Source organism: Perissodus microlepis, chromosome 9 (genome assembly GCF_051167445.1).
Source record: "Perissodus microlepis isolate ML-2025 ecotype Zambia chromosome 9, ASM5116744v1, whole genome shotgun sequence".
NCBI lineage: Eukaryota > Metazoa > Chordata > Actinopteri > Cichliformes > Cichlidae > Perissodus > Perissodus microlepis.
Genome location: NC_140469.1, coordinates 6,231,157 through 6,257,198, shown reverse-complemented (window position 1 = coordinate 6,257,198; position 26,042 = coordinate 6,231,157). Strand labels below are relative to the sequence as shown.

General features: G+C 43.2%; 1 protein-coding gene across 2 annotated transcripts in view; it reads left to right on the top strand.

Moving 5' to 3' along the window:
• The first annotated feature begins 12,367 nt into the window (after positions 1-12,367).
• Positions 12,368-26,042, top strand: part of nrp1a (neuropilin 1a) — a 62,609-nt gene continuing 48,934 nt past the window's right edge. For both annotated transcript variants that reach the window (XM_084938840.1, XM_084938839.1), the window contains exons 1-3: positions 12,368-12,916; positions 14,144-14,603; positions 15,863-16,037. In XM_084938840.1, the coding sequence (XP_084794966.1) occupies positions 14,537-14,603; positions 15,863-16,037 (242 nt within the window). In that variant the 5' untranslated portion in view covers positions 12,368-12,916; positions 14,144-14,536. The remainder of the gene's footprint in view (positions 12,917-14,143; positions 14,604-15,862; positions 16,038-26,042) is intronic.

Genomic DNA, 26,042 nt, shown 5'->3' with positions numbered 1-26,042 from the left:
CCAGATATTGACAGTGAGGAGGAAGAGGACTTCAGGGGTCACTGAGAGCTGGCAGGGAGAAGCGGTAAAGCTTCAAACCACTGCAGACATTAGCTGTAGGTACAGTTGCAGGTAAACACAGAAGACCACAAGACAGTCTGAGGTTAAGATAAGGCTGTTCTTAGAATAATAATTATTGCTGAATAGTTTACATCGTGACGTTATTAAGATTCTTGATTGCAGAATCAATCAGTTGTGACCAATCATAGATGTCCCTGTTAGTACTAAACAGCATGCACTGTGAACTCCTCTGTTATGGGGTTAATACTGCTTAGCTTACATATGCACTTCCTGAAAAGTAGACATCTAGACCACAGCATAGACATTGTGCCATAAAACTGTGCCTAGGTTTGCTGGACAACAAAAAAGCAAAGACTTAAAAATAGCTACATTTTTTTACACAAAGCCATCTCCACTGCAAATATTCTACTCAACTTTCACTCAGTACCAGCCACTTATCAGCTGAAAACACAAGCAAAATATAAAGCAGTTCCAGTTAAACATGTATATGCATTGCCGCCACTGCTCATATTGTAAGGTGTTCAGAATGTTAGTGTAAGAGCAGCATTGCAAAAACAGTCATATGCAGTTATATTTTCTTTATATATACATCACATATCACACTTCTCTAACTGGTATCTTGCAGGAGAAGCGTTGCTGTGTGTCAAATCTATCTTTGTGCTCTCATCTGGTCTGTTCTCCGTTTATTATTCTAAATCAAGGTCAAGCAGTGCAAAAACACTTAGTTGTCTAATGATGCAGAGCAATTTAGCTCTGCAATGAAAAAAAACCCTCAGATAACCTATACTGCATTTGCATCTGTGTCACTGAAGGTGAATGTTGAAAGTTTATGACAGTAATAGGACACAAATAAGCTCATGAGAACATGTTGAAGGAATAGAAGAAGGCTAATTTAGGCAGAGTTTCACTTCCCAGTACTGTAGCTGCTCTCAGGCCAGTCTGTGGCCAGTGCATCTGAAATGAGGCCAGCATACTGGTTGGGATTCAGGTGTACTGTGAGTCTGGCAACCCTGAGTGCTGGAATTGGGCTGCCATTGTGTTGAGACACTGAAAAGAGAAACTGAAACTCTAAATCACGAGGAGCCACTGAAACCACAACAGGACATCATGGTCATTTTGAAGAGAAAAAGGTTTTCCCACAGTTCACAAATGGGTTCTTTGTTAAGTGTTATTACCTGTCTATAAAGAGGAAAGAGTGTTATCCGAAACTGAAACTGAAAAACATGCTCCTCTCTGTTACTATACCTTAAAATCCCATTAAGAGATGATGGGGAGGTGGAGAGCCTATTAGTTTTTTCGGGTGAAAGCCAGATTCATTTCGAAGAATTAATATCCAGAAGTCTTGTCCAAGCACGGCCCAAGGATGATGATATATATCCTAAGCAGTGTGGAATGTGAAATGTTGTGCTTCATTTTGCTGCCAGATGAATTTCATTCCTATTAATGACTCTATCCTTCACAGTGATTGCTTTTTTTGTGGCATTTTAATTTTGCACCTTCTTGTTAGAGTCGAAATAAGTGGACATATCTGACAGAAAAATGCATTTAGGTCTTTGCTTAGGACTTGGTTGCATGCTGCCAGATGACACACAACAAAAAGTTAGCTGCAGTAATGTCTTAAAAGGAGTGGATGACCTCTTAATTGCTTCTTTTATATTCAGATAAAACTGAAGTTGGCGCTAAAAATGTTGGAAACATGGTGTCAAACCAGATACTTACTGTGGGTGGCCGTGGCCTCCAATAACACTGTGAGGAATCTTAGAGTTGGTTTGTATTTACGCAATATCTCTAAAAATAGAAACATCCTGTTTCAGGGTGAAACTGAAAAACTAGTAATGCATTTATTACTTTTAGGCTGGACTGTTGTAATTCACTGTTATCAGGCGGCTCTAAAAACTCTTTGAGTATCCCATATTGGCTTTTCTTCATTGGCTCACTGTTAAATCTAGAATCAAACTAGATCAAATTACATAAAAGGTCTAAAAGGCCTTGCATAATTAGACCCCATCGTATCTCCAAAACCTCACAATATAGAGCACTTTGCTCTCAGCAGGGAGCCATATTTTTCAAGTAACCTACATTGGACAACAGCATAATAAAACTGGAATTTCTGGTTTTAGTGTGCCACCCCAATATTTTAGTGAACCCCTAGAGCCACCCCTATGAAAACATTCTGGAGGTGCCCCTGGCTCCTCCTGGCTGGTTTACTTGTGGTTCCTAGGGTATTTAAAAGTAGAATGGGAGGCAGAGCCTTCAGCTTTCAGACCCGCCTTCTGTGTAACCAGCTCCCAGTTTGAATTGAGAAGATAGACACACTTTTTACTTTTAAGGTTAAACTTAAAACTTTCCTTTTTGATTAAGCTTATGAGTCATTCCACCATTTCCATCCCCTTGAAATTCTATTTATAAAATCTCATGAAGATTAACTGTAAAATACATTTTCTTATTAAGCAGTATTTGTCACCTGCCCTTACTCTATAACATTACACAATACAATAAAACATAATGAATAAAATCCTAAAAATATTTTGCATTTTTTGGTGACGGCTTATGCCATCTATGCCCTACATAAATTTCTTTTAAAAGAAATCTGTAATATTTTTGTTAAAATAAACATTTTAGTCATATGTCTGGATTTTTACTTAGTCCTGTTTCTCTCCTAACACATTATCCCCCCTAAAAAAATTGGAACATTAGAGAAGTCACATGCACAACAGCAAGTTGATCAGTTGGATCTTCTAAAAGACACAGGAAGACAAAAACTAAGTACATTTCACTTGATCCAGCCCTAACTGATCAGGTGACCCTGAATCTTCCCTTAGTTACATTGCAATGTGCCTAGGAAGCTGGGGGCTTCCCATGATGCACTGAGTGTTTCTTCTTCACTCACCTCTTTTCACGTTCTATGCTGACTTACTCTGCCAGAGGAAGATTCTTGTTAAAATTGAGTTTTTTCTTCCCACTATCGCCAAGTGCTCGTTCATAGGGCATAGTCTGATTGTTGGGGTTCTCTGTTCTCTGTATTATTACCTTACAATATAAAGCTTCTTGAGGTGTAAAATTCAGATAAAATTGAAAGTGAAATAAACTGCAAATACATTTGCAGTGAAAGGTCCCTGCTATTATTCTGTGCTTTGAAGAAAACAAAACTTTTTTTCTGGAAAGTACCTAAGTTCAGCAATAACATCTTTTTCTTTTTTTATTGCATGTGACCATCTTTGGAAGTTTAAGGGAAATGCAGTCTCGTGATATATCTGCCACTGTGTGCATGAGTTATCAGAACACAAACACTACTTCTGGTGCCAAACCACAGGTTTTTCCTCTGATCGGGTCTCAGCATCTAGTCACATCCTTTCAGTCTTCAGTAAATAATGCAAGAATAAATCACCAGTTCTGTCACATGATACAGTGTTGTGTCAGACCACAATCAAACCTTGTGGCAGAGACAGAAACAGCCACGTAAAATGTGCTATGTAAGGATGACAGCACACATTCTTTACACACACAAACACTGAAACTGATAGAGGTGTACTCCCTCCCCTCCAGCGTCTCACACACACACACTTGTGTACAAAGGCAGGCATCTCATCTTCCTACTCTGTATCATCACAGGGCGAGCCGCCATTGTTGAGATTTCCTCTTCTTAATTACTAGGACACTGAGCATTGTTCTTACCGCCCTGCTGTTTCGGGCTCCATTTCTAACCCAGTTGTGTGTGTGTCTTTAACCCCACTGTTAGTCTTGAAGGCCAGAGGGCAGCTAGGTTTACCACCTGTTGAGGCAATTACTAACTGAACAAAGCGGAAAGGGCAGGGAGGGGCTAGGGTTCACATGTCAGCAATTTCCATCTCTTTCTGGAAAACTGTCGATTGTTTTTAATCAAAAGGTCGCTGCCTTCATTAGATTTATATTTAAAGTCCTCCTCTCCGACACGTCTGCCTGAGAGGCAAGCCAAAATTTGATACGATTTTATACTGCTGCTGACACGAAAACACCATCCCCACAAACTAATGGTTCAATACAAAGTACATAAACAACATGGAGCAAGTGCTTCAAAAATGGGAACAATGACTGAATCACTCCACCTCCACCCTTTGCCAGCTCAAAGAAAAAGCCTTCTGAAGAAATAAATGGGTAGTTTAATGGTGTCATGTTACAATTCAATTCAATTTTATTTATATAGCGCCAAATCACAACAAAAGTCGCCTCAAGGCGCTTCATAGATACAGAGAAAAACCCAACAATCATATGACCCCCTATGAGCAAGCACTTTGGCGACAGTGGGAAGGAAAAACTCCCTTTTAACAGGAAGAAACCTCCGGCAGAACCAGGCTCAGGGAGGGGCGGCCATCTGCTGCGACCGGTTGGGGTGAGAGAAGGAAGACAGGATAAAAGACATGCTGTGGAAGAGAGACAGAGGTTAATAACAGATATGATTCAATGCAGAGAGGTCTATTAATACATAGTGAGTGAGAAAGGTGACTGGAAAGGAAAAACTCAATGCATCATGGGAATCCCCCGGCAGCCTACGTCTATTGCAGCATAACTAAGGGAGGATTCAGGGTCACCTGGTCCAGCCCTAACTATATGCTTTAGCAAAAAGGAAAGTTTTAAGCCTAATCTTAAAAGTAGAGATAGTGTCTGTCTCCCGAATCCAAACTGGAAGCTGGTTCCACAGAAGAGGGGCCTGAAAACTGAAGGCTCTGCCTCCCATTCTACTTTTAAATACTCTAGGAACAACAAGTAGGCCTGCAGAGCGAGAGCGAAGTGCTCTAATAGGGTGATATGGTACTACAAGGTCATTAAGATAAGATGGGGCCTGATTATTTAAGACCTTGTATGTGAGGAGCAGGATTTTGAATTCAATTCTGGACTTAACAGGAAGCCAATGAAGGGAAGCCAAAACAGGAGAAATCTGCTCTCTCTTTCTAGTCCCTGTCAGTACTCTTGCTGCAGCATTTTGGATTAGCTGAAGGCTTTTCAGTGAGTTTTTTGGGCATCCTGATAATAATGAATTACAGTAGTCCAGCCTGGAAGTAATAAATGCATGAACTAGTTTTTCAGCGTCACTCTGAGACAGGATATTTCTAATTTTAGAGATGTTGCGCAAATGGAAGAAAGCAGTCTTACATATTTGTTTAATATGTGCGTTGAAGGACATGTCCTGGTCAAAAATGACTCCAAGGTTCCTCACAGCGTTACTGGAGGCCAAGGTAATGCCATCCAGAGTATGAATCTGGTTAGATACCATATTTCTAAGATTTTCAGGGCCGAGTACAATAACCTCAGTTTTATCTGAATTAAGAAGCAGAAAGTTAGCGGCCATCCAGGTCTTTATGTCTTTAAGACATTCCTGCAGTTTAACTAATTGGTGTGTGTTATCTGGCTTCATGGACAGATAGAGCTGGGTGTCATCAGCATAGCAGTGAAAATGTATGCTATGTCTTCTAATGATGCTGCCTAAGGGAAGCATGTATAATGTAAACAGAATTGGTCCTAGCACTGAACCCTGTGGAACTCCATAATTAACCTCAGTGTGTGAAGAGGACTCTCCATTTACATGCACAAATTGGAGTCTATTAGATAGATATGATACAAACCACTGCAGTGCAGTACCTGTAATACCTACAGCATGTTCTAATCGCTCTAATAGGATATTATAGTCAACAGTATCGAACGCTGCACTGAGGTCTAGCAGGACAAGCACAGAGATGAGTCCACTGTCAGAGGCCATAAGAAGATCATTTGTAACCTTCACTAAAGCTGTTTCTGTGCTGTGATGAGCTCTGAAACCTGACTGAAACTCTTCAAATAAACCATTCCTCTGCAGATAATCTGTTAGCTGTTTGACAACTACTCTTTCAAGGATTTTTGATATGAAAGGAAGGTTGGAGATTGGCCTATAATTAGCTAAGACTGCTGGGTCTAGAGATGGCTTTTTGAGTAAAGGTTTAACTACAGCCAGCTTGAAGGCCTGTGGTACATAGCCGATTATTAGAGATAGGTTGATCATATTTAAGATCGAAGAATTAATTAATGGCAGGACTTCTTTGAGCAGTTTTGTAGGAATGGGGTCTAAAAGACACGTCTACAAGACGTCTTAACAGAAGCTTTGTGAAAGTCCTGAAGCCTCCACTGGTTTCAATGAAATATTGGCCTTTTATTTGTTTGCTCAGAGTAAAAGACGTCATTATTTTTACTCATGAGATTTTTTTTAAAGCGTCAGCTTTTGTTTTGAAATGTCTGAAACTCTAAATTAATATATGACACGGTTAAACCGACTTGACCTTCATAGGATTTCATTTTTCTGATATGAAGACCTTTTCATCATACCGTCCACTAGCGTGCGACTTCCAGAGCACCACTGTTTGCTTCTTTAGTGCACCCCTGATGGAAAATCCACAATGAATGCACTCTCATGTATCATTAAACATATAAATAATATACAGCAATGCCAATTTGTATATCCTGAACTGGAGGAAGACTCTTACTTCCTGTTCATTGATTTTAATATTACTTTTTGATCTCAGCATTCTTCTTCATTTTCTTGAGCTTGACAGAGACCAGAATTAAGACCTGTTAACAGCTCTTGTCGCAGCTTACAGGAAGTCCTTCACTTAGTTTGGACAACCACTAAGAAGGATATAGACACAGGTTTAAAGGCATGTAGTTCACGAGATAATGTGTGAGAGACCAGGATTAGTTTTCCACTCACAGATGTGCAGTTTTTGTAAATCATATCCACAACCTTTGTCTGAGCTTAACTGGACAGTATTTTCCTTAAGCACAGTTTTGGAACTGAGTATTAAAATACAGTACTGTGCAAAAGTCATGGGCCTAATTTCTTTATGTTTTTCTCCTAAGGAACCAGATTTTTTATTTATTTATTAAAGCAGTCTTGAGCAATAACTCTGGAGGCTTTCTGGAGGTTTTTTGTTGGACATTGGTTGGTTTTTCACTAACCGTGACCCTGACCATTATCTCAGGAATTCTTTTTTGGTTTTCTAAGCAGCTTAAAACTGACCTACAGTATGAATAACTGAACCATAAAAAGGCATCTAACTCATGGGATGAACCAATGTTGTGTCTACACATAAAACACAACTTAGAAAAGAACCATTTTCAGGCATCTTCTTATTAGCAGCCTGTTGGGGAAAAAAATCAAACAATTTATTCCCCTTTCTTTGGTTGATTTACAAAACAGCCAAAGATAACACACTGTGACAGGAATAAAATTGTATTTTTGCATCAACAAGACAATTCCCAAGAGCTATTAGCTGAAAACGTGGTATATATGTGGGTGTGCAGTGTGTAATTAAAAGTTTTAAGTGAACTTGACAAGTGGAGGACAAATTAAGACGTAGCAAGCCTAAAAAAAACTATCTACAGCAGAAGAACAGTATCTGAAAGCCACATCCTTAAAAAAATCTAGCAACGACCTGATACAGGACCTGGAAGAAGTATCTGGCCCTTGACTTGATCAGCTATTTGCCATAGCCTCATCACAAGTAAGGAAAGTTTATTCATATAGTGCTTTTCAGGAACAAAAGGCACAAATTAAAGTATGCCCAACACATGTCCAATAAACCACTGTACCTGTTTGTCATTTTCCTAGCTAAACATAGGCCTTTGTACAATACTGTATAAGAAGTTTCCAGTATCAACATTCCTGTCAGGTGATGGGTTGCTTATGTAATGATGAACATTGCTTTCAGTTCTGCAAAATGAAGCCAGGAGGAAGTGACTACTCTACAAAAATTCTCAGCTGAATACAACTGGACATCACTAACCAATGGGTGACATGACAGTAGCTCCTTTTCAGTAAAGTCTGTAGGTTTACCATGCAAAGTAGTAATGTGTGTCAGTTTGAAAAGTAAGTCCAGGTAAACTGATTGAGCGGAAGTCTGAAGGAACCCCCGCGTTACAGACGCTGTTTGATTGAGGTTTCTTTAAAGAATCTGGACAGATCTAAAGTAGGTAGAGAAATGATCTCAAGGTACAGATCCCCCTGAGAGGAAAGGGTTCCTACGGCAGTCACTGAGGTGATTTTAGGTAGGGTAATCTCTCATAATTCAAGTCAGATGGATTCACCGGAAATCAAATCAGCTTCCCAGACTGTGAGCTGAGGAGGCAATATCCCAGTGCAATTCTTCATTGACCTACATAGCATTTCTTCCTGACAGTTCCCTCCCGCTCTTACCCATCCCTCCCTCTCCTCCATTGGCCTGATCTCTGGGGCTTCTCCCTGCGTTTTTGATGATGAGCTGCACAATATTCATCATCTCAGCCTCCAAAGTGGAGAAGAAGAAAAAACAAGTGGGGAATCGAAAATTACCCGACCTGAATAGAAAAAAACAAAAACATATCTACCCCAAAAATTGGAATTTGCCGGGAGGTTTGCTCTTTAGCTTTCCAGAAATGTAATTAAGCATCAGAGACAATTGCAAATCTGTGTGTCTCCCCCCAAAAAATGATCGCTTGATTAGGTATCTAGGAATGGGTAATTTCCATCAGTGATGATGTGAAATTGGGGTGTTGCAAGAGTGAGTTGGATGTGTGTGTCTGTGTGGTTTGTTTGTGTGTGTGTCTGTGTGTCATAACTTCAAACACACAGACACACACATTTGCAACTAAATGCTGTCACATGTGCAGACACTCATACAGACGTACACACACAGAGACAGACAGTAGGCTCCCTCATCATTAATTCAGGAGCCATCACTCTCACCCTCCTTCTGCCCCTGAGAAGCTCTCAATGCTTCCCGGCAACATTATGCATATTTATTCATACATCCTGACCGCTTTACTAAATGTCACTGTAAATGTTTCTACATCTAATAAAACCATTTCTTTCTGTTTTTGTTCTGTTCCCCCTGTACCACCTTCCTCCTCTGTTCCCTTCCCTCCAGCTTCTGTTTAAATGACAAATATCCCCAAACATGTTTTGGGTTTTTTGTTTCTTTCTTGAAGGTCTCGAAACTTCAGAAGTGCTCGATTCTGCTAATTCCTCTCACGCTTAGTTTCATCTCCAGCAAATGCCCCAGAGGAGAAACGCTGCCTTTGTAGCAATTACACCAGACCTTGATCTGACTGAGCCTGCACCACCACCACCACCACTGCAAACTCACCCCTCAAATGTCAGCATGGATTTTTCCGGGTCTCCTCGGTTTCCTGTGTCCTCACAAAGCTGACTTTGGTTCCTGTTTATCTCTGTTTGCTTTGTTTTTGAATTCTTTCACCTGGTTCTTTCCCACCGCTGCCTCGCACAAACATGCACACGCGTGTTCCCCCTTTCACAAAAAGAAAAAAGCCCCACAGTATTAGACACATTTTGAAGGTATGTCATTTATGCCAGCAAGCCTGTTTGAGAGTGTGTGAAAGATTCTTTGGCAAGTAATTATCAGCAGCTCCCAAAAGTGTGAAACAGGTACAGCAACTTCTATAGTGTCAGAGCTGTATGCCCCTTATTCACATGCACATTAACCTTTCAGCTTGAGGCTGCCTTTGGAAGCAGTTGCCATGGAGGTGAAACTGGAACACTGTATGATTAGTAGGTAACAAAGTCTTTGAAAAAGTTCAGGCTGTGTCTCTAATCCGCTCTGTACTGCAGTAGGGTGGGAACATGCATTTATGTTTTCCTATTGCTGAGGTAAATACCGTATCTGTCATCTCATACTGAGCTTAAAAGACCAAAGTGTGCACCGCAGTGATATCCCCTCTGACAGTCTGAGTACTTGTTGTTTTCTTACTAAGAAAATACAGCCAAGGCGAATAAGATGAAGCACCTGTTAGGGTTTTTTTTTGTTTGTTTTTTTACTTTTACTTTTTTTGACTTTTTATTGAATGAATCCAAAAGTCTTGATGGTCTGCGTCATGGCATTAAGCAAGACCCACAGTCCACCTGATATCAGTGCAAGATGCATTGAAGATATGACATCAGGACAAGCATCGTGCAACCAGTTATTTAGGGCAGCAAGGCTGGAAAGTCAGCATGTTAGGCTAAATCAGATGGCTAGGAGAGTGGTCAGTTAAGTTGAGATGGGAGTTCAAACCTGCTAGACCTCGTTTCCATGTCATCATGTTCACTTTGCTCATTGGTTAAGTGCATATGTAGCCAGTGTGAGGAAGCAGAAAGGTCTTGAAAATTCGAATGGATGAATTGCACTCCTCTGTGATGCCAATGTCGGGCATCACGGGAAGAGATGTGATAATTATGCTGAGAGATGGAAAGGAAGCAACACTGGCTTCCTCTCTCTAACCAAGTTTGACATATTTCATTTTCCAGTCTCTTAAACTACTATGTATTAATCACTCGTCAAAAATATTCACTCAGAGCTTGTTCTTGACATGGACACACTACTTATTCATTTTATTTATTCATTTAATTATTGAATCATTCCTTTATGTCTATGACCCCTCCCACCCCCACCTGAAATATCACAAAAAGCATGAAACCATGTCCAAATTCTCAAGCTAATCTTAACAGGTGACTTTTCAATCAGACACTGAGGTAGAGTGCTCGCTCTGACGTTGTGCCAGACGCTTTGAGTCTGTACATTTCACTTGGACTCACTCACTTTGGTGAATAAAGGGCAGGCTAATGAAATCAAGTCCACTACTCACAGGAGCCATAAAATGTCTGCTTTTGTACCCGAGCTAATTATTCATCGAGGCTGTACTAAAGATTAGTGAGGATATATATGAAGAAGCAAATCCTTTAAATGGCTCTTTTATTGTTCCTTTACAATCTCCCAGCTCATTTTAGATATGGCACTCACAGGCACCCTTGTGAAATGACTCTAAGCCATTGTTCCTTGTGTTATCCTGGAGACACGAAAGGCTAGTTAGTGCTGCCTTTGATACAGATGCCCGGCACCGTTTTAGCATTTGTGTTATCAGGAAGACAGAGAATTACTGAGGCCGGGGTGGGAATAAAGCCACTTGTTCCTCCTGCTGTCTCTCTCTCTAGGAATAAGAAATAATAACGGACAAGGTTTGCGAGCTTATTGTGCTGAATTGTTCCACAGAAACTTTTCAAACAGGAAACATCTTACTACAGTTTGTATAGCTGCACATCAGGTTTCTGAAGCAACAAAGTGCTGCTTGTGTTTCTCATAGAACAAGCAGAATATAATATACACCATATTAAGATTCTTGTGCTGCCACTAAGAGAGCAACTTTAATGCTGACGCATGGTAAGCTGAATTTATAGTGAATGGAATGATTAAGTCTGCAAAATCCTTGAATCAGTGCGCTCTGGTTATAGACACAGCTGTGCAATCTCAAAGGCAGCACAGTGAGGTGAGCCTGAGGAGCAATGGGTTGCTCTCTCTGAGCTGCTCGCCTGCTTTGTTGCCCCCTACAGGGCAGAAAACTGCCAGCCACGGACCTGCGCACGGAAACCTCCGCTTATTGCAGTTAATTGAGCTAAAAACAGCAGAGAGAGCTCCAGTGAAAGCCCGTTTGCAAGGCTTTGGGGGCAAACGAGTGCGACTAAAGAAGCAGAATGAAGGAAGTTTAATCTGTGTGAAACAATGAAACTTTGCTTTGAGTTCCTCTTTCTGGAAAGTTGCACAATTGAATAGACCACTGATGTTGACAAAACTAAGTGATGAAATGTCATTAGAGGAGTTCCTTTCAATGACTTCACAACCTCATTCATGAGGAAAACCTTTGCTGTCACTCTGCTCTCCACTAAACAATCTGTTGATCTGGAAAAGTCTCGCTTCTCATGAATTATAAGTGAATAATAAAAATAAAGGGATGAAGAAATGAAGGGACTATATTGTCCATGATTAGTCAACTTGATCTCCCTTGTCAGTGTTGCTTCTTACATCCCTAATGCTTTCACGACCACCTCACAGCTTCTTTGATCACAGCAGCACAACTTCGTCGAGCCTCTATAAGCTTCCAGAAACTGTACAGGACCACACAGTGTCTATATTGTGTTAATGCGACATTGCTATGTGGATTATAAAGTTCATCATCAAGCTGGTTAACATTTTCAGGAACAAATAAATGAATGAATAAATATATAATAATAATAATAATAATAATAATAATAATAATAATAATAATAATAAAACCCCTTTTTTCATGATGGCTCACGTGGGCAGAGACGTTGTTGGTTCAGTATTTCACTTGTAATGTGACATCCCGAAGGGGCCAAGAAAGCCCACGGGCAGGTAGAGAAAGGCAGTTGAATGAAATCTGCATAAGCATTGCAGAGACTCACACACCGACACGCGCACGCCCGCGCGCTCCTCTCTCGTAAAGGGGCGTGTGTGTGTGGCTAGCAAGGGACTCAAACCCTCTGCATTTGCATCAGTGGAGGAGCCGAGAGCGGTGGCGCACGGAGAGAAACGGACGGGAAAGAAGTTGAATTAAACCAATAAGGACTTTTATTTTTATTCTGTAGATTTTTTTTTATCCCACCTCTCTCACTGAAGAATTTTCAACACTGTTCCTCCACACGCTGGTCGTATTGCAGTTTGGACCGCGCGTGAATGAGCGCTAAACAGCACGGGAGACCCAGAGACATCCGCGGCGAAGGGACCGTCTGTACGCGGAGAGGGGAGAGTGTCTCCGGGTGTCGGCTGTGCGCCTTTGCGCGGTTTGGATTGGACTGCGGTGCGATTCTTCCACGGCGTGTAGCCCAGGGAGGAGTTTTTTTTTTTCTTTTTTCGTGGGGGGAGGATACGTTGGCTTGCTTCTTTTGGAAGCTCGGGAGAAGATTTGGTGTCATTTTAATAGGATTTGGGGGAAGCCTATCGGATCCTACACTCCGCTCCACTCGTGTTGAAAGTGGAGAGGGGAGGGTTGGATGCCTGCAGGTTTGCGAGTCCTGAAGAAGCAGGTGAATGCAGCTTTTTTTTTTTTTTTTTGTAAATGTATTTAACTTGTGTGAGAGACTGAAAGGAATCTTCTGCTTTGAGTCCACTTAATGTAATACAGTTTTTACACATTTGGCTGATATGACCATCTTATTATCTTACCGTCGATTTTATTGTTATTCATACACTGGCTTGCTTTCTTTTAATGCAGGAATTTAGAGTAGAGCATGCTGTGTTTGCTGAGGTTCGTTCCTTTTTGTGCAGTGTGACCCAGTAAGGGCAGCCTTGAGTAACCGACTCGAGGCTACACCGTAATTTATGCTTTAATTGATTTCTTTTTAAATTTTCAGAGTGCCAGCTAAATCGTGTCACTGATGTGGGGTGGTTATTAAGAACAGTAGCGTTACATAGCTCCTGGTGGATAAAAGGCATGCAAATAAAATAATAATAATAAAATCAAAATAAAAGAAAGATGGAAACACTTTGTAGAGGGAAAAAATAGGCCCACGATAAGCACTTCGATGTAAATTGGCTTACATCTGAGCTCTGTTTTCTGTGTTTTTAGGACTTGCACCCACAAAGGGGAACTTTGGCTGAAAAGATCAGGTTTATCCATTGGTTTATCACATAAAGGCATCGGTCCCACACACAAGCTAATGACCACATCCCGGGGAAATGCCCTCTACAATACAGCCTAAAATCCAGGCTTGAGTGGTAGCTTGTCCTCCAGGAGTAGCATTCTGTTGCTGCTGCTGCTGTTGTTTATGGCGAGATCTCAGATAGTTCGGGGGGGGGAGGGGAGGGGGGGTAGTGTTGTGTCGCTACGTTTTGCATTAATGTCAGACTCCTTGTTGTCACAGAGAGCGGAAGAGAGCGTGAGTGAGTAAAAGGGAGAGAGAGAGAGCAAGAGAGAGAGAGAGAGTAGTGTCACTTAACGGACCGCTGGTGCTCTGACACTCAGTGTGCCGCTCTCCTTACTTATAAAGACGCGACGCCTCTCAGACATAGGTTGGCTATTTGTAATCAAGCCAATCACCAACCTCTCCCATTCTCTACTCTAAGCCTATTGAAGCAAAGCGGGTCACAATTTGGGGGAAAGGGGTGTACCCGTGCCTTCGGAGTCTTAATTGTGTCAGATAAGGCGCTTTTAGACACTTTTGGGGAATGTCCAGTGCGCACGGAGGCGACACGCTTTCATAGTCTGCTCACCTCTCACGTTTGTGCTGTTTTGTTTTTTGTGCACTCCACAGCCAAGGATTACATCCTGCCCGGGCACCTTCTGAAGGGCCAAGGACGCAAAAGACAGGGTTGGAGTGGCTGATTCTTCGTCCGCCTTGCGCTCTGGCTTCTTTTGGAGAGGATATGGCAAGGTCGGCACTGGAGAGTGGAGAGCAGACGGCGCAGGCGAGAGGAAACCGGAGCTGAATGACAGGATGCCAGCGACCTGAGCCCGCACTCAGATCACTCCTAACTTCGTTAAGAGACACTTCAGCTTTATTTGTTGGACAGAGCGGAGAGAAGAATACTTTCCCTTGAGGAAAAAAACATCTTCTGGAGGAGTTTATTTTCAGAGGATTTTTGTTTTTGTGTTTTATATCTATATACTCGTAATTTTATTTTTTTTTCCTGGTGATAAAACAAGGATGCATTGTGGATTAGTCTTTATCCTGTTCATGGGAATCCTCTCGGTGGCCAAGGCTTTCAAAAACGGTAAGTGTGACATCTGATCTCTCTATAAATACAGATTTTATGTACACTGCAAAGCTACTAATCCCGGTGTTTTTTCTAAAGATTAGCCCTCGCTGATCTCCGGGCAAACTCTCAAGGCGCTCACCTGCTCATTCTACCAACGCCTAAAGAAAACCCCTCTGATATTATTTCCACACAGACTTAGTAAAGTGACTTTACTGACACTCATCTGTAGCCTTCGTTAAAACCGTTTTTACTGCTATATGATTTCACTTGTATTTATGGGATCTCCTGTTGTCCAGCGCGTTAGGATTGTTACCTTGTTTCCGTTCAAATATTTTCTACCAAAAGGCCATTAAAATACTCCTGAATATTTGCTTTCTTTGCAGATATTTTTTAAAAGACTTAATTCCAGCAATTAAGCAGTTTTTAAACCAATTCAACTACTTTTTTTTAGGGCACCCGGGTTCTTGTGCTCCTGGTAAAGAATTTCTAAGTCAGGATGAAGTTCAAAAAGTCAGCCCAAACGCTCGGCTTGCACAACTTTCCCGGTTTCTATTCTCGGAGGTTCTGTTTCACTTCAGCTTTTATTTTCCGCTGTGAAAGACTTCGGAGGGGGAATGCGTTAGGAAAGCACACATGAGCTTTTATAACACAGAAATAAAAGCAAAAGGAACTTTGTTTTTTAACGAGTGGATACTTTTACATGCAAGATTAAAGGAGAATGACTGCAAATAATAAAAATAAATAAACAGTAAATAATAAAAGGGCGTCTTCTTGTTCGGTCCTTTGTGTTATATGGATCAGTCAGCAAAGGCTTATCATTTTCCCCTCGTAATGTGTGGCAGTGTAATTTAAGCGTGTGCATGTCACAGTATGAAATTAACGACTAAGTGAATTTCACTCGCTCGTTACTGATAATTTTCCATCACTGCGTTATTCTGCTGTTGACTAACCCTCACTGCAGAGTCGCAATCTGGTAAAGGATGATTATTTTTTCCACTCTACAGATAGATAAACATGTTTGCAACATCTCGCAGAGCAGCGGTCTGGTTTTCTGGAACAACATTTTCGCTCCACGCTTACACCAAAACGTTATTTATAAGAAGAAGATGATTTGTCTACAGTGTGTTGTGTGTGAAATAAATGGTCCTGTAAAGCTCGCTGTAGTAGTCCAAACTATTGTGTCTCTCTGAGCTGCCAGTGATGTATCACTCTCGTTTGTTTCCGTATCCTTTAAGAACTTTTCTCTTTTATTTTCTCTCCCCTCCCCGCTCCAGATAAATGTGGAGGCAACATCAGAATCTCAACCGCCAACTACCTCACTTCGCCCGGATACCCCACGTCTTATCCCCCTTCTCAGAGATGCGTGTGGGTGATCTCGGCGCCTGGTCCTCACCAGCGGATCCTCATCAACTTCAATCCGCATTTTGATCTGGAGGACAGGGAGTGCAAGTACGTGCACCGCGCTTCTTCTCTATGAAAAACACATGTGCAAATACAAATGCTCGTTCATTCAGGCAGATTTTGTCCCCGGGGGCCCCAATTTGATCGAAAGATAGGGAATTAAAAAAAAAAAAAACAGTGAGACCTCTGCCAAAAACAGTAAATGTGTGCTTTCATTCTGTTGGCGGTGGAAGAAGCACCTACAGATTTAAGTTTATTTATATTTGATGTACAGGCACTGTTACAGTGCTGTCTATAACGCCAGTCTGAATCCCACTCCTCCTCTCCCCTCATGTCTATTGCTCATGAAACTGCGCCATCTAGTGTCGGAGGTGGGCTCAGTGAAAACTGTGTTATTATAATCCAGGTCTGGCACTACATAGGGGAGTAGGAATGTCTCGCTCCTGCCATTTGGTTTTGGAATGTCCTTGATTTTCATCTTTGTGGAGTGAAGTCACCAGCATTTAATACTGATTTGAACTGCTGTGCTTCTGCAGAAGACAGAGCGAGGGGAAGGGGGAAGTGGAGGGGATTGAAGAGGCCAAAACCTCAGCAGAGGCATTTAATTGCGGCTACTTTCTGCACTGCATGAAAAAAAGAGTGTCTATTAAAAGTGTCTGAGCAGTAAACCAGTGACTCGAAATCCAATTACTTTCTAAACAAATAAAGAAAAAGAAGCGATTGCATTAAAAACAGCTTGTTTTAATTAGACAACCACTTTAATAAAGTCAGAACAAAGTGAAATTATCTGGCTGACATGGGATTTTTTAAAATTTATTTTCACTAGGGCCCCTCCACCTCACCCCAAACTTACTGAAAGCACTCTTTTAAGGTGGCGCTCTCAGCGACGGTTACTTACCGATCCTTATTTGACCTGTAAGCTGTGAGCTGTTGCATCCAGCAAAAAGGCTAAGCTGTTGTCAGATAGATAGTTTAAGCCGATGAAACCAGAGACAGACAGTAATGTGATGAGCCGGTGTCAGTGTGGGTGCCCTGAGGTGAGCCTTGCCTGGGCAGACTGCCTCAGTCTGATTGTGTGTGATGTGGTGTTTTGTGTGTATGTGTGTGTGTGTGCATGTGTGTCGGTGCCTCTGCCCTGTCTCTGTCTCAGCTGTTTGTTTATGCTGCAGGGCTCCAGAGAGTAGAGGGCTTTGCTGGATCCTGTTACTGTATCCCCACTCCACCCAAAACCTGGACCCTACACTTTCTTTTGTGCTCCTTGAATTGGCCCCAGTGTATACGCTTGCAGGCTTCTTTTATTTATTTATTTATTTTAATCCCAGATTTAAATCCCACTTTAGCCTTTCTTTACTGCTGACAGGGGTTTCGTGCAGAGTGGGATGCTGGTGTCCTTTGGAGTGTGGGTGCTCCTTTGACACTTCTTTTGGGTTCGATTTCAGCACCAGGGAGGCCATTAAGCTGTCTGAGGTCCTTAGTTAGAAACTGAGAGTGAGGAAGGGACTGGAGTAGGAGTAGGGGCAGCAGTGACAATGCTTATGTTAATCAAATTAGTCAGGAATGAATTTCCTGTGTCTAAACACACGCAGCAAGGAGAATAGAGTTGCTGTGGGAGCAAGGAAGGGTTTTTTTTTTTTTTTTGAAAGGAGGGAGGACATCGAGCTTAGTGAGCCACTGATGTGTCATTTGCAAATTAGCACTGCTCTTTCATTTAGCAGCCACAAATTTGGTGGTTTCCAGTTAACCGGTCGCTCATACGTTTGTCAGCAAATGAATGTTGTGCAGTGGGTGTCAGGAGCGCCTCGTTGCTGCTTCTGATTTTCTTTTGCCTCTCATTACGTTTGAAGAAGACTCAGTCTGCAGTGGTTAGGAGGCTATAACCTGCTTGTCCTGAGGAGAAAGAAAAAATTAACAAATGACTTGAGTCATTCTCTGATTCACGTGGGCCTCACAGAGATTGCACCTGAAAATGGGGTCAGCCTAACCCACAGCTTTTTTCCTATTTTTAACCCGGTGTGCCGTTTCATTTTTAATGCTGTTAATGGAGTGGTTTTCATGGGACTTTGCTTCTACTTCGTAACATATTCTACACAGACACACACACACACACACACACACACACACACACACACACACACTCCACTCCACCCTCCTTAATTTCAAAACTATGGCACTGTGCAACGTGAAGGCTGATTGCTGGCCTAATAGCTGGCATGGCAATGTCCATGGGTAACTTGATTATAAGTGAGGGAACATAAGTGACTCATGTATCTGCAGACAGTAGTTGGGTTGGGTGCGATTTGTGTTGAGCCATCAGAGCCCCTCTTGGAGCCCCACTCACCAAGTCAACCCTTTACATAATGGAAACTGATGAGAGCCCAGAATGGCTTCCTTATCTGATGGACCTGCAGAGTGGGTGGAGGTGGAGGCGGTGGGGTTACAATGCATGCTTCAGTGCACTGCCTTGCAATCTAATTAGTGGGCAAATGGAACACACATGCACCACATGTTCTCCAACATGGGTCTTATCAGCAAACTAAACAAGAAGCACTCAAAGTGGTGCTCCTGGAAAAGAAAAGAAAAACAGCCTTCCCTGTGAGTGGAGCCTGGTTGCCGTGCTGCTGCTGCTGTTGTTGCACGTGCTCGCTCCCCTTGACAGGTTTGTTTGGGGAAGTGCAGGGGCCTGTATCCTGAGAGCTGGAGGAGGAAAACACTTCATCACGGAGATAAGGCGACTAAGTGAGCCCTGCGATTCTGAATGCAGAACGTGTTTACCTTTCACGCACCGTTGTAGACTTTCACAGAGTGGAGTTTTTCGTGGGGGCGGGGGTTGGGGGGAGCTGGAGCCGCCCTCACTTGCCTCACGCAGGTAATGAAGTTTGAGGCAAAGGCGCAGCCCGCATCAAGGCAAATATTTGAAGTCAATTCGATCTGAAAGTCGTTGGAATGAGCGAGCTTAGCCGGAGTGAAAAGCTGGAGTCAACAGATATGCTTTCGCTCCGCGCACCTATTCTCTCTCTTTATTCACGGTTATCTGATAAGGCCTGTCAGGCTCATCTGGCTCCACTAGCTCTGTCGTGGGGAGGTATAAGTGGAGATGGATCTAAAGAAGCGATGGGAAGGTTTTATATTTGATTAACAGACTTGTGTCATCATCATCATCATTATTATTATTATTTTGTGAGATTCAAGTAAATCTGGTGAAAGTTTCTAGTTTTAAACTCATCTAAACCAAGACCTAGAAATATTTCATCTGAAGCTGGAGGCTGTTCTTTCCACATCCTCCTCTTCCTCCTCCTCCTACTTTCTTGCTGAGTCGAGGAGGGGAGCCAACTTTCTCGAGATATGATGTACTCCTGACAACATTATGAATCATTGATAGCATTGGATTTGCTGACCAAACCAAAAAAAAGCAAGAAAACAAACCCCCTCCAAAAAAGCTCTTCTGTCTTCAGCTCACTGAGAGCTTCCTTGCAGTTTGTAAGCTAGTCGAAGTTGTGCTGGAACAGAGAGAGGGATAAAAACGAGAAGGAGACACAGCCTCCTCTTTCTTAGCCTTCCCTGCTTTCTTTGCCTTTCCCTGGTATTTTCCTGAGACCTTGCTGAAATTCCAACGTGCAGAGTAGCATGAGGAGGCGTTCAGATGACACGTATGGCAGGATGGTACTAAGCGGAGGAGATATTCAAGGAATGCCTTCTCGAGCAGCTCTTTGTGCGTGAGATTGAAAACATCCCACCTCAACACAGAGTTCAAAAGTCATCGAGCCCCCCCTCAAATCTTCAGGTGCCTGTAAGCTTGGAAAAGCACCTGTTTCCTCTTTTAATTCTAATTTTCTCCTTTTCCTGTCCTTATGCCCCTTTGCTCCAGTCTCCTACTGAGTCCCCCCCAGCCCAGCCCACCCCTGACAACACACACACACACACACACACACACAGAGCTGCTTGGCCTGCTGGGAAGACAAACATTCTCTGTTATGTCCCTTTTATAATAGGCATCCTACCACTTGTGGCATGGAGACCAGGTCAGAGCTCCAGAGGTGACAGGAACTTGGGAAGTGGGGTGCGGGTATTAACTGACCCTGTAACCATGGCTCTTTCTTTGTCATGCGGAATCCCACTAACTCCACTCAACATGGGCACAGTGTCCAACAAAGGTGACTGCCACCTGTTTCTAGGAAGTGAGAGTGGAGGACAGAAGGGGATTTAGGGACAAGATGCTCTTGGCCACTTTCCCTAATTCCCTTGTTACCCATTCCAGCCGTAATAGCACACAGCAGCTACAGTATAAAGACCAGCAGAGCTTCACGGCTGGTGGTGGTGGGGGACAAGGGCTCCTCCCTTAATCTTAGCTGCTGCTTGCTTGTTTTGATTACCCACCTCACAATCACTCTGTAACTTATCTTGCAGCTGCAGGCGAGGCTCAAAAAATGGATGTGGCATATGCCAAGGCACAAGCCTGCACAGAGGGCCACCACATGAGAGGAATGCTTCTATTTTCTATACAAGTTGTACTATGATTTCCTCATTAAAAAACAAACAAACATAACATTTACTAGATTCGTACTTAATTCTGATGCTCACTTGAAAATGGATGGAAAAAATACAAAGTTATCATAGCACAAAAAATCAAATCTTATGAGATCCAAAACACACATGCATTTCTTTTCCCCGTGTGGTCTCTGGAAGATGGCTGCAACACTTTGAAACAACCAGCCCTTGTGTTGGTGCTTGAGTGTCGCAGTCCCTGAAGCTGTTCTGCTGTTTTTCCAGCATTGTTGCTTTCATTTTCCCCTGAGCACCAGTGTCTTTTGTGCAGGGAAAGACTTCAGTTAAGCAAATACAAAAAGTTAGTTTAAAAAAAAAAACAACAACAACAACAACAAAACGCTGCTCTGACACTACAGCTCATACGTGCAACAAGTGTTGCTTATTCTTCTCAAAACCGGCTGTGCAAGGTAACTGCAGGGAAAGGAGCACAGGTGGACTGTTCGTTTAGTAGCCGTCAGAGGAAAATAATTAAAACGAAAAAAAAAAACAGGAATGCAACAGAAATGTTCTGTTAGCAGGTGGTGATGTGGTGGTGGCGGTGGTAACTCTGAAAGGAGGGGCTGTGATCCACAGTGCTGCCAGTTGGGTCTCTAAATTGACATGGATTATTAGAGATACTTACAGCCTGTTAGAGGGCATTTATTTCTGCTGTCACTCTGTTCTTTATGTGTGTTTTTTTAAGTGCATGTCACTGAAGCATCCATGCTGGGGTGGGGGTAGGGGTAGGGGAGGTCAAATTGGCGCCGTGAAATCGGCGCAGCAAAATGGAGTGCGTAGGGCGACACCGCTTCTTTTAACTAGCGGCTTTGACAAAGGCAGCTCAAATTGTGCACCTGATATTCTCTGCAGCAACAGACTCCTACAGCTCATAACAATGGAAATCAAATCAGAGGCGAAATTACATTGAAACACTGCGCCTTAGGAAAAAAAAAAAAAAAAAAGCTTGTCAGCAGCATCTCAAAGAGCAGGCAATCCACTTTGAATGTGTCTTGTTTGGACTTCACTGTAATTATACGGAGCCTTATTTTGCCAGCAAGGATTCAAAAAAAAAAACTTCCCGAGACGAGCGTTCTCAGTGCAAAAAACGCAACTCTTAATGAGGCAGGTGAGCCTTTTAAAGCAAAAAGCAAATGAAAGCCGCAGTTAATTAACAGGAGGGCAGAGCAGAACAGACAGCAGACAGAGATGTTGCATCAGAAAACCACTGACCTTCACTCTCATTACTCTCTTTCTTCCCCTTCTTCATCTCTCTTAAACATGGAGGGCTTACTCCCCGGCTAATGAGCGGGATTAAAGTAGGTCTGGGCACATGTGTGCTCGCACATGTATGCGTGTGCGAGCGAGTGAGAGTGACCGTGGGGTTCAGGGTCTTTTTTTTCATCCACCGGTGAAGTGTTTCACCTTGGCAGCAGCTTGGAAGGGCAGTCTGATTGAAAAGCTTTCTGGCCGTGGCATCTGCCATCCTCCCTGCTGCTCTGTCACCACGTTGATTCATGCACAACAACCTAACCACAACCGGGAGGTGAGCCACTCTGCCTCACAGCAGGAGGCAGGTCCACTTCACGGCAGAGGAGAAGGGGAGAAAGGAGGGATGAGGGAAGGAGGGAGGGAAGGGAAAGAGGGGGGAGACGACAAGCTCCGGGCTCATGAACAACCCTCCGGATTTCAAGTCAGCAGTCACATATCTGTGACAGCACAAAAGCATCAGCGTCTCACATGTCTGCCCGTTTTGTTTGTCATCTCAGTGTGGGAGTGAGCTCCTTGTGTTTGTCAGGGTCTACTATCCCTAAGCTGCTCCTGGCACACTGCTCAGCTCTTTCTTTCTTCTTTCCAACCCAGTACAAGCTTCCCCTATATGGAAGTTTCTTGTGGAGTGGAGCTGCGGCCCACACAGCTTAGATATGTCTGCCTTATGCTTTTTTTTCAACTCCTTTATCCAAAACAGATTGTAAGAAAAAAAGGGAGCCGAATAGAGCGACTCCTGATTACAGGACAACATTTGGTAATCTCGGCTCTCTACATCTAGTAACTGTAAGAAAATGTAAGAAAAAGAGGAGAAAAGGAAGGAGAGGAGGCCCTTTAGTTGAATAGACGAGGGACTTCTAGACGCTTTAATGCTGCGTGGCCGGGCTTGTCAGACACGTTTCACTCAGTGGTCTAACCTTGAAAGGGGGCCCGTGATTTTGATTGATGTGGCCTGCTCAGCTTGTTTGTTGTCCTAACGCCACGGTGCTTATAGATCCACAAGGAGCAGCAGGTGGGAGGGGGTGGTCTCGGCGACCACAGGGCTCTCTATTCAGACAATCAAGCCAAAGTCTCCAGAGGGGGTTCTCTTAAGGTAAAGTTTGTTTGCAGTGGGTGAGAGGGTAGGTAGGTAGGTAGGTAGGAAATAGGAAGCCAAGGGCCCCCAGATAGATCCCTGGGGTCATTTTCGGTCACTGTGTTTGCGCCACAGCGGGTTGTTGGCTCTCTGGTGGTTCTTCACCACTCAACTCAGCGTGATTCGGCGAGGGCAGCAAGCAGACAGTGATTGATGGGGCGGTACCCCACTGCTCCCTGATTGAGTTAGAGCCACTCACAATCCCTCGCTTTGTTTGCTCTTTGCTTGATCTCCCCTCACTAAATTGGCAACAGTAGTTGTAGTCTTTCTTTCTTTCTTTTTTTTATTATGACCACTATTACATTTTTTTCCTCACAAGTGTATTTCTTTTGTTAGCTGGTGGTAATTGTAAAAACGGCCTTTATATCTGGCCTAGCAGCAATCATTTGTGGTGTTATCTCAGTAGGGTAGCACTATAAGTAATATAAGTAGCTGGGGTGTCTGGCGCCCACCCTTTCCAGCATGACCCTCGCTCATGAGGGATAACCAACCAGAAGGCTCCTCTCTTATACGTATGTCTATCACCCGCATGCTTTACCAGAAAGCAGGGGGAAATAATGCAGCTAATCCAGCTCGACGGTAAAGTTCAATTGTCAGGCCAGTAAATGGAGGAGTCACCTTGCCCTCCAAATGTTGGCAGAAGCTGGCTGGTCATCAGCACTTAAATCAGCTCTGCAATGCCAAGAATTCAGCCTCTCTGCCCATCGCCACGGAAGAGATGCACTGCTTGGCGTGTGGCCCTTACAGCACGGCCCGTTTGGCTTTCAGAGTGCTGCATCGTTGGAAAATCTGACTTCTTTGCACAATCTGGGAACAATGCAGTTGTCAAAGTGAAATAAAGTACGAGGATTTAAACATTAGCTTTTCCATCCAAGGGCTGGTTTACATTGAAAGGAAACTGCCCCGAATCTGGCATCGCCTGATCTCCTCACTGTGCAAACATATGTCCCAACCGTAGAAACACTTCCCTCATTTATTGTCTTCCTCTTCTCACTTCCTTCCTCTTCCTGTTAACATTCATAAATTCAGGTTGTGCTGTCTCGAGTCTGAGGTCAGGTGTAGTTTGTTCTTTTTTTAATCGGTCGCACATACTGAAGAGGACACAGTCCCAGTCCTCCACGGGGGAGGGGGAATGTTCACATGTTCACAGTTCTGTCCTGCTCCCAGCCAAGTGACTAGATGTCCAGCCAGATGACCGGGTCATGAAGTACCCTGCCCAGACTGCTCTCTGACCCACTCCAGGGAGGACAGAGAATGGGAAGAGGAGGGAGATTGTCAGTGGGGATGGATGGGGTATTTAATTGAATAATTCCCGGTGCAGTTATTATTACCATTGCCCTCAAGCATCCTAAACATTGCTGAGAACTCACGCCACTGACCTTTTTACTGGATTTGTGCTGGCACCTGTATCAGCTGTTTGCATGCTTTGCTTTTCTCTTTTCTGGCTTGTCCTTCACTCCCTCTATCACCAACTGAACTTCTCTATCTCCCCTCAGCTGTTTCCTCTTAACACAACCAACACCTTCACCCCACCCACACCGCACTCTTTCTCCCCTTCCTGTCCATTGTGGAGAGGCGAGAGAGTTTTGAACAGCACCCGAAGGCTTTACCTCTAGCTGACCTCAAACTCAGCTCCCCTCCTCCCTTCCTTTCCTCCTTTTTTTTTAACTCTCCTTGTCAGGTTCCTCCTGCCTCTTCTTTGAAAGCAGCATGCTCATTACTCGACAGGGAGCGCTGCTATAAGCAGATAGATGATTACCTCTGTAGATGCTGCTGGATGTTGGTTCTGCTTCTTTTTTTTTCTTGTCAGGCCATAAAAGATGAAGCAAAGAAGAGCTCACATAGCTGATTTTTGTCCTATGTGAAGTTCAGTGGGTCACTAGCACAAAGTTGTTTACAATTATTTCCTTCTTTTTTTGAATGCTCTTCTTTTCACATGGTTCCAGCAAGCCTGACCCCAATCATGTGCTGTACATCCTACACATCCAGTCATGAACAGGATATCTAGTAATACTTTGTCCTCTAACAAGCACCCTAACCCAGCGGTCCCCAACCTTTTTTGCGCCACGGACCGGTTTGTGCCCGACAATATTTTCACGGACCGGCCTTTAAGGTGTCGCGGATAAATACAACAAAATAAAACTAGTACCGGTACCGAAAAAAATAAGATTTATTCATAACACACGTGAAAAGACCCAGGAAAACCGAGTTAACGACAAAACGATAACAAAATAACGCTAAAAACCGATATACACCCTGAAAACCATACATTTCACACCCGAGTCTCACTCTCGCGGCCCGGTACCAAATGACTCACGGACCGGTACCGGTCCGTGGCCCGGGGGTTGGGGACCGCTGCCCTAACCCATACCCCAAACCACACACACACCCTTTTGCGACATGAATAAACAGGATATTGTTCTTTGACCCTTCGGATCAGTGTCATGGTTATAGTCTGTCCTGCATCGTGCAAACACCAGTGTCAGTCATTAGAAAGTCATATTCTGAGTAGCGGTGAACCACCATACCACGTACCACTCTCAAAAGGTATGTTTTTAATTCAAAGTGTTTGTCCATAACTGTACTTAGTTAGCTACAAGCACAATGACACAAGATAAGAAACAAATGATCGCAAGGCTGTAGTCATTTTTAGCATCGTTAGATCAGACGGAATCGGGCATTTCTCATTGTATCTGCACGAAACCCAATTCAGGAATGAAATCTGCATGAAATTTTTCAACACAAGCCGAGGCGTACAGTCTTGGGATTTTCCAAGCATGCTTACAACAATGAAGTGTTTTGCATATTGAAACATTCATATGCAATAAACGGCATGTTTCCGTGTTTCAAGCGCATTGAACCACGAGTCTTGTGTTTAGAGATGATTCGAATACCCACACTTGAACAACATATTTGACCCCTGCTTATAGCCATATAAAGAGATGAAATGTTAAACCAGCATATATCCTGTCAGCTGAGGGTTATGGATTTTCGAGTCTTCATTACAGGTTCAAATAAAGGGCCCATTTGCTCCCTCCTTCCCAGCAGGGTGCACGTGTACTTATGTCACCGAGGTGCTCCGTGGGGTTGAGCAGGAGACAAGAAGAAGGGCGGGGATAGCACACTTA